We start from the raw sequence: 9,332 nt of genomic DNA on the forward strand, positions 1-9,332 counted from the left end.
TTAACAGAATCGTTTTCTAATATATCGAGCTCGTTCGTTCGTTGACTTGTGTTACTAGTTCAATTGAACTTAATCCGAAAGCAGTGCTGCCAACTTTTAGAGGATAAAATGGTTATTTCTGGCCGGAAAGCATTTTTCACCAAAAAGGTTAATAGCAAAACTTAGCTGAATATATATTTAAATTGCCAAACGAGCTCTGAATATAGCCAGAACTAGCTATAAAATAGCTAGGTTGGTAACAGTGTCCGAAAGATTTAATACAACTCTAGATGTCAGTACATCTCTATCGCACAGCTGTTTTGGTTTCTGAAAATTTGCAATTTTACAACTTTTATTTAACGAGAATTTGTTGAAAACTAGTAGACAGCAACCAACAATTGTTCTCAATTTGTAAGTACAACAAACGGCAACGTACATACGCACTGCATTTTAGACATTTGGCATGGCTCTGCGGCAGGTGTATATGCGTGTGTTGGTGACTAATGATGTCAACATTTTTGCGTTTTCTCTTTTTTTCTTTTATTCTGCAGCTACCTGGCGTTTGCCATATTTAAAAGCTGGACGTGACTGTGGCAGGTGCATAGAAACAAGACGTAAGTTTCTGCGGACGACTTTTGATTATAAACCTGAATTTGAATTTAATGCGACTGTTTTTTGCACACATTTTACACACACACCCACACACACACAACGCCATCTTACTGCAGTTTCATAACGCACACACGCACAAAACTGGCGAGGCGATAGTAGAAAGATCGACATGTCGGAGAAGAACATAAAAGTGGGCGCCCGGGTCGAACTGACCGGCAAGGAGCTGTTCGGCACGATCGCCTACGTGGGCATGACCAGCTTTGCCGTTGGCAAGTGGGTGGGCGTGGTGCTGGACGAGCCAAAGGGAAAGAATAGTGGTTCCATCAAGGGCCAGCAATACTTTCAGTGCGATGAGAATTGTGGCATGTTTGTGAGGCCAACACAGCTGCGTGTGGTGACACCAGCTGGCGGCGAGCAAGCCGGTGGCGGTGGCTCTGGCAATGCCACGCCCACAGTACAACCCACAAAGGCACGGCTCAGCGGATCACGCACCTCACTCTCATCCAGTCGCCAGTCATTGCTTGGATCACGCACACAACTCACCACATCTCTGAGCGAACGCACCGGGTCCAACAGCAGCTTGGCCACACGCAAATCCCTTGCGCCGCAGAGTAGCAAGGACAAGGATGCCTCCAGCACTGGATCATTGGCTGTTGAAGGCGGCCCAGCAACATCTGCAGCCGCATCAAAACGTGCTTCGTTCGTGGAGACGGGTTTCCTGGAGATTCTGAAGCCACAGTTTACACCATCGCAGCCAATGCGTTCACCATCTTTCACAACGCCGCCGAATTCGACAGAGGACAAGGTAGCCTTGCTGGAGGCGCAGAAGACCAGCGCAGAGCTGCAGGCACAGCTGGCCGATGTCACTGAGAAGCTGGAGACGCTCAAGCAGCGTCGCAACGAGGACAAGGAACGTCTGCGTGAATTCGACAAGATGAAGATTCAATTCGAGCAGCTGCAAGAGTTTCGCACTAAGATTATGGCCGCCCAGGGCTCGTTGCAAAAAGAGCTGCAGCGTGCCAAGCAGGAAGCAAAGGATGCCATCGAGGCCAAGGAACAACATGCTCAGGAAATGGCCGAGCTTTCCGACAACGTGGAAATGATCACGCTGGACAAAGAAATGGCCGAGGAGAAAGCTGACACACTGCAACTGGAGCTGGAGTCGAGCAAGGAGCGCATTGAGGAACTGCAAGTGGATTTGGAACTGTTGCGTTCCGAAATGCAAAACAAAACAGAGTCCAACATTTCGGCTGGCGACGGCGGCATGTCCACCTATGAATTCAAGCAGCTGGAACAACAAAACATACGCCTCAAGGACACTCTAGTTCGTCTGCGAGATCTGACCGCGCACGATAAGCACGACATACAGAAGCTCACCAAGGAGCTGGAGATGAAACGCTCCGAGGTTGCCGAACTGGAGCGCACCAAGGAGAAGCTCAGCTCCAAAATTGATGAGCTGGAAGCCACAGTCGCCGACTTGCAGGTGAGATGAACTCTTTTATTGATATAAACAGTCATGTACCCCAATTTCTTCCTTTCGATCGGATCAAATTTAAATTATTAAGAATCAAATAATTTTTAAAAGTTTATTAGTTTTTCTTATTTTTAGTAATCATTTAGCTAATTAACTTTTAAATTGAAATTAATGTTTTGTTAATTAAGTTGATGAACCTGATTTGTTTGGTAGTATAGCTACTTTTCCAATGGTTATTAATCATTTATCTGGAAATTTTTTAATTAAACTAATTAATTTTTTAATGAAATCGGGAACAGGTCTGAATATGAATATATGTATATGTACACTCTTTAAAAGCACGCTCACAATATGCTTTCAAAGCTCCAAAAATGTTAAGCCTACGCTCTCTTACACTCACTCACTCTCTTCCCTTTCTCCTTTTTCTTAATCGCTTTTCAATCACAAATTTGCAATACACGGCTTCTTTTGCTTTGCTTTAATTTCTTTATTCTTTATCACTTGAACTTTTTTAATAACAGAAAATATACATTCGGTGTTCTTTCGCTCCCAATTCTTAATAAATCTTTAATTATTTTCTTTGCCGGCCTACATAAAAATAAGGAGGTAAATTCAAATTTGTACAATTTTCATAATCATATTCATGTTCTTTTGTTTTTCCCCGAATTTTGATTTACGCTATCCCATTAACATTTATAACTTAACTCGAAGAAAAAGAAATTATTTAAATGGAAATCAATTTGTTATTGCCATTCTAAAGGAACAAGTGGATGCTGCACTGGGAGCCGAGGAGATGGTTGAGCAATTGGCCGAGAAGAAAATGGAATTGGAGGATAAAGTGAAACTGCTGGAGGAGGAAATTGCACAACTCGAGGCGCTGGAGGAGGTGCACGAACAGCTGGTGGAGAGCAATCATGAACTGGAGCTGGATTTGCGCGAGGAACTGGACTTGGCCAATGGAGCCAAGAAGGAAGTGTTGCGGGAACGTGATGCTGCCATTGAGACAATCTATGATCGCGATCAGACCATCACCAAGTTCCGGGAACTTGTCCAGAAGCTCAACGAACAGCTTATCGAGCTGCGGGATCGCAGCTCCAGCAACGAGCAAAAGTCTCTACAGGATCCAAGCCTCAAATTGGCCACGGAAACCATCGACTACAAGCAAATGTTTGCCGAATCCAAGGCGTACACGAGAGCCATTGATGTCCAGCTGCGACAGATTGAGCTTAGCCAGGCCAATGAGCATGTACAGATGCTGACTGCCTTTATGCCCGAATCGTTTATGAATCGCGGCGGAGATCATGACTCCATTCTGGTCATACTGCTAATCTCGCGCATTGTCTTCAAGTGTGGCATTGTTGTCTCCCAGACACGTGAACGCTTCCCCGCCGTCGAGGCGGTCACCAGGGAGGCGGTGACTCAGGGTTATGCCGTGCAGCAATACGCGTTCAAGTGCCGCCTGATGCACTACATCCACAATCTGCAGTGTGCGTTGCATCAAATCCTTTATGGGCTCAACAGTTGCCAGCCGGAGACGCTGCTCCGGGCGGGCAGCTCGCTGCCAGAGATGGTTGCCCAGGAGAAGATCGTTGATGGCATCATTGAGCTGCTTAAGTCCAATCAGCTGGACGAGAACAGCACCACGGATAACATTGAGAAGTGTGTGGCATTCTTCAATGCCATGAACTCGGTGCTGTTGGCGGGCGAGCAGCTGCTGAACGAGACACAAATGATACGGGATTGTGTTGCCTCGCTGGGAGCTGCCTGTGAGTCCATATTAAATGATACGGCAATCGCCAAGGTGATTATCGAGGAGGCGGGAGCCACCAGTGATTCAATGCTGCTCATTCAGTTCCTCAACGAGCACATGGAGAGCATCAAGCAGCAGGTGAAGCTGATCAAGCGTCGTCTGCCCAACGATCAGCATGTGATCAAGTGCGGATTGCCGCCCCATAAAATGGATGCAATGCGTGCTCTCGCCCAGCATATCAGCCGGATAATGTCAGCCATGCATTTGGCCACCAAACAGGCGCTGGCTGCCATTGTGGCCAACACGGAGAGCGACAATGCCGCCGAGCATACATTGCCCCAGGACAAGTACTGGTCCCTCCTCTCATCAGCCTGTGAGCGTATCTACGAGCAGGACGATCGTGGGCCAACGCAGAACTTCAAGGCGCTGCTGGGACAGGCCAATGCGGATCTGCAGCACATTGCCCAGCATCTGCTGGACAAGGAGTATGAGATTATGTCAGCAGCGGGTGGAACTCCACGTGTCCAGGCCCAAAATACGCCCATTAATCAGCGGGCGCAGTTGATCAAGAAGCAGCTGGAGCAGAAGAATGTCCTGGCTGCAACACTGGAGAATCGCGAGGCGGACATTAAACAACTTAAGCTGGCGGCCAAGATGAAGCTGAACGAGTTGAGCGAAATGCAAATACGCAAAGATCTCGCCGAGAAGAAGCTGAGTGTGCTGCAGTCCGAGTATGAGCATGCGGTGAACAAGTGGAAGCAACAGTACGAGGAGACGCAACAGAGTCTATTGAAGAAGGAGAAGGAATTCGAGGAGACCATGGATCACCTGCAGAGCGATATCGATGCACTCGAGAGCGAGAAGAGCGATCTGCGGGACAAACTGAAGCTAAACACCAGCGCCGGCAAGAGTCAGGCATCCGATTCGCACTCCTCCTCCATTCACAATCTATCCGGCACGGGTCTGGGCCCGGGCAGCGCCAATGTCAGCTACACGGCGCCCGCTGGCACTGCTCCTTTGGTCGCCGAGGAGATGCAGCTGCTCAAGTGTGCCTTCAACAATGAGAGGAATGAGCGATTGCGTCTGCAGGCTCAGGACATGCGCGCCAAGTTGCAACAATTCGAACCCATCCATGTGCCACAGCCGCAGGATCACCGCATTAATGCACTCGAGTCGCAGCTGACCAAGATGAAGCATGCCTGGGTGTTGTCGCTGCTCCAGTTGCAAGCCAATGGCGCCACTGCCAATGTCAACACTGTGGCCATGCAACGTCGCCATCAGCCGGTGCCACAAAAGTCAGAGATTAGCACACAGGCATCGCGTCTCGCCTCGGACATCCTGACGGAATATCTGCAACGGAAGCCACATCGTGCTGCAAGTGGACAGTTTGCTGCCTTTCCCACCGTCGATGTGAAGCGTGTGCTACAGATTTAAGGGTTGCACGCGGGGAATATTGGGCAATAGCTAGGCTAGGTCACCTCTTTATTAATTTATATGGTTAGCACAAAGGTTTTAGAAAGGGGAAACCCCCTAATTGGCAGTACAGAAATAAACACACACACAGATACAGCAGCTTATCCCTAAACGCAGCACTAACATCCACTAATCCCTTTCTTCTCCTCCTGCTCCATTTATTAGTATACACCCTATGTGGTAGCCTCAACGGTCCTCCTGATAATTGTATTCATCTACTGGCTGCGCTTTCCCAAGGGTCTTCGATTTTTCTGGAACTGGGAAAGTCCCTTCTTTGCCAAGCTATGGAGATATTGATGATGATGCGTGTAAAATTATTTTTATTATAATTCTTATTTAATATATGTTTGTATAAATATCTATGTAACTTATGTAACTGTGTATCTTTAACAAGGCCTATTCTGAAATCAACTCAAGCGAACCCCTTTTTATAGCTATTTATATGATTGTATAACAAAATATGTATTATCTATCCATGAAGAGAGAAAAATGTGAATAAAAAAGACACTTGAAGACACAATCTAAATATTTGTAACTAAACCCAAATTCAATTTGCATATGAGAAATATATACAGTTATATACATATATACAGAAATAAACGAGTATATTTTCCAGATGTTGTTGAAAACATAGCAAAAATGTCTTTTATTTAATGACAGTATAATTTAAAAACTATTATTTCAGAAAAATACGTACTCCAATATCATAAAAGTATACAGGAAATCGATGCTAATTATTATATATTTAAATTCGATGTATTATAATTATTATTATTTAATGCTAGAGAACTTTTTACAACACCTATTAAATTATAACTAATCGGGTACAGACATTCCACGTGTTTAGAAAATTAACGAAAGGACTTCTATAAACGTAATAACTATTTATGTAATTGAAAAATTTATTGTTTTAGTTTTCTAGTACATTATAAAGTTGCTCTTCACATTTCAAATAGAAACCGCCATTGGACAAACAGCAGCTTATGTTCCACTTAGCATACACTTGTCGCTCTTAAGTTCCAACAAACGCAAGAGCGTAAGAGTGGATGTTTCTGCTCTTTTTTGATGGGCGCTCTCCCTTGCTCTGCAGCTCTAGCGGCTGCTTGCTCAACACAAAAGCAGCAACAACAACAACAGCGCTCAATGCCGCTTGGTTACAGCAACAACAACAAAAACAGCCACAATAATAACAACAACAGCTGCAATAGACATAGAAACTATTACACTAGACGACCATAAACCATGATGGTCACAAAATAGTAGCACCCCCCTCCACTTACCTCAGACCCCTTAACGCTGGCATGCAATGCAAAATGTAAACAGTCTTCCACCTCTTTCATTGGCCTTTCCCCCTAAGCCTGGTCGGAAAAACTTTGAGCCTTCATCTGACCACATTCCATCTCTCTCTTGGAGTCCCTGAGTGCACTGTAAATGCAGTTCTTCTAGTCTTTTCTTTAATTGAGCCGCTTGCGGAAGCTCCATTACAATTCTAACCCAAGTGATCAGCGCATTGGAGCATATGAGCTGACCATTCTCTTCGAGAGAGAGGAGTGAGGAGGAGGGAGGGTGGACGGAAGGGGCAACTGTTCATTGTGTTGTTTTTATAGAGCGACTTTAATGTGTGTCGGTTGTTGGGTTCGCTGTGCTGCGGTTCACCTTTTTTACTCTGTCAATTCTCACGCCCAGTTTTGACCTTTTTACGGTATTTTTTTTTTGGGTTTTTCTCTCGTCTGTTTTGTAATATGCTGCCCAAAACAGTCTCATATCTGGGTTAAAAGCCAGACTTACAAGTTCTAACGTATGTTGAAATTGAAATGTATCTGTAACTACAACTGCAATTGTAGTATATTTATCTGTAGATGTATCTATATCTGACTACGATTCGCTCTGCTTGCGATGTCCGTCAAGATTTGACAAGAGATCCTTAACTGTCACTGACATACATATCCAATAACCAACCCAACAACCGACCCAAGTTCTCTTGTCATTGGCTTACATTGCGAAAAATGAACAAAAAAACCAAAACAATAACAAAAAAAATAATCAAAACAAAAAGTTGGCTCATAAAGCAAAGCTTGTAATGGCTCCGGAGATGTTGACTCATGCCAAGTGCTATAAAAAACAACATAATTATGGTATTATAAGATATTTTCAAATAATCAATTTGATCGTGATGCACGTTAAGTATACCCTGTATTAAGGAGTTCTAAAATATAATTGGAAGCTATTTATACATATCATCTAAGAAATATGAAAATAATAAATATACATTTTCTACTTGGAGTATTTCCTGTATTTGGGCTTTTTCTTAGAAATTACAAAAGAATCCTTGGGTCATATAAAAAATAAAAATAACAGAAAAGTTAAAGTATAAAAGGTATTCTTATAGATTTTTTGAAATAATATAACACATATTACTTATTTTTAATACTAACACAATTCGAATTCTTTAGAGCATTCATAAAGGTTATTTAGGTGCAAGACCTACCTTACAGCACTGTATTTTGCAGGGTATTAAAAAAATAATTAAACAGAAATGTACGATACGCAGCAGAGCAAAATCAATACCGAAACCAGTTTGGGGCGAGACCTCAGAGGGGGATTACCGAGTGACCACAACAAGATCGAGAGTGCAGCTGAGGCAGCTCAAGAACTCATGCAACATGGTTACAACTGACTGAAGATCGCACAGAACTCCAAGCGGATACCCTACAAATGTTCGAACTGTAGAGGTGCATTAACTTAAGATCAAGAAACGGAAGCGCGGAAGAAGTTTCACTTGCATTCTTTTGGGGTTCTGTTAGTTACGCCTGGTTAATCTCGATGCTCAATTTGGTAAATGACCAAACAGAAGCCATCGGCCATCAACTATCAACCATCAACTACCAAGAGACGTCCCCGAAAACATAAACAAAAGACCACGCAAGAAATACGACTATGCTACTTGAACCATCAGACTAATGGCTTGTGGATATGACTTCGACTTGGGCTTTGGTTCCGTCTCCGGGTTCTGAACAATGGGGCAAGTGCTAGATTCGAGCTTGAGGCATCTTCACTTGGCGGTTGGCCACTTGAAACACTCAATGTGCATGTTGTTTTGGTCTGGCGGAGTGGTGAAGTGGTGAAGGGGGACAAGTCTTGAGATTTGTTTAGTAGCACGCACTAGACCCAATGTCTATGTCTGTGCTCCATTGTTATTGACGCTCTTACATGTGTGTGCCCATTGTTGTTGTTCTTCTTCTTGTTGTTGTTGTTGCTGTTGCTTTTGGCCTGGCGTCATATGAATATTGTCGGTTCACTTGGGTGTTTTGGAGGTCCAGAGCGCATCCGTTCTCCCCTCTCGCCCGCTTGCCAAGTTGCATTGTAGTTCACTTGAACGCTTTCGTAAGTCAGCCACAAAAGGGTTAACAGAGAGAGACAGAGCGAGAGAGAGAGACACACTGAAAGCGCACAAGAAACTCCGAGCGCAAGAGAGCAATATATAACAGATGGCAGTTAAGAGAGTGCGCTCAGGTAAAGTTTGTAATTGGTTGCATTTAAAGTTGAGCAGTGCTTAACAGGGTTGCCATGCTGTTTTAAATTGAGTGGAATTAAATAAGTAATATCACTAGGCAAATAATCTATATATAAGATAAGGAAGCAAGCTAAACATCAAGTATTAAATAAGGAAAATTATTATTGTAGAAAATGAATTTACAAATGCATTAAATTTTAAAACTTAAACTTTAAAGCTAAGGCAACCTAGGCGATTTAGTTAATGAAAAGATAATAATTTGCTTAGCTATATGTATTGTAAATATAACACTAAAAATGTTTATTTGTTTATAATATGATGTATTATTGTTATTATCAACACTATGTTGTGCTCAAAAAATAATTTTATTATTTATAAATTTATAAAAATTAATTAAATTATTTAAAAATTATTGGCTAAACTATTCTTCACATTGTTTGTGTGTGTAACCTATACATACAAACAATTCTAAAAATATCCATAAACAATTGCATTTCTTATCTAATTCTGATCTATTGGCACATAGCACA

At 43.1% G+C, this 9,332-nt stretch overlaps 1 protein-coding gene across 1 annotated transcript; it reads left to right on the plus strand.

Moving 5' to 3' along the window:
• The first annotated feature begins 270 nt into the window (after positions 1 to 270).
• On the plus strand, positions 271 to 5,824 carry LOC117786506 (dynactin subunit 1). The gene is made up of 4 exons (XM_034624805.1): positions 271 to 390; positions 531 to 593; positions 708 to 2,074; positions 2,826 to 5,824. The coding sequence occupies exons 3-4, from the start codon at positions 761 to 763 to the stop codon at positions 5,247 to 5,249; spliced, it is 3,738 nt and encodes a 1,245-aa protein (XP_034480696.1). The 5' UTR covers positions 271 to 390; positions 531 to 593; positions 708 to 760; the 3' UTR covers positions 5,250 to 5,824.
• The last annotated feature ends 3,508 nt before the right edge of the window (positions 5,825 to 9,332 follow it).

Source organism: Drosophila innubila, assembly GCF_004354385.1.
Source record: "Drosophila innubila isolate TH190305 chromosome 3L unlocalized genomic scaffold, UK_Dinn_1.0 0_D_3L, whole genome shotgun sequence".
Taxonomy (NCBI): Eukaryota; Metazoa; Arthropoda; class Insecta; order Diptera; family Drosophilidae; genus Drosophila; species Drosophila innubila.

What these genes read in the sequence shown, in the direction of transcription:
- LOC117786506 (XM_034624805.1), top strand. Translation starts at nt 761, where the DNA reads ATGTCGGAGAAGAACATAAAAGTGGGCGCCCGGGTCGAACTGACCGGC. An exon ending in CCACAGTCGCCGACTTGCAG is followed by an intron (nt 2,075 to 2,825) that starts GTGAGATGAACT and finishes GCCATTCTAAAG; the next exon opens with GAACAAGTGGATGCTGCACT.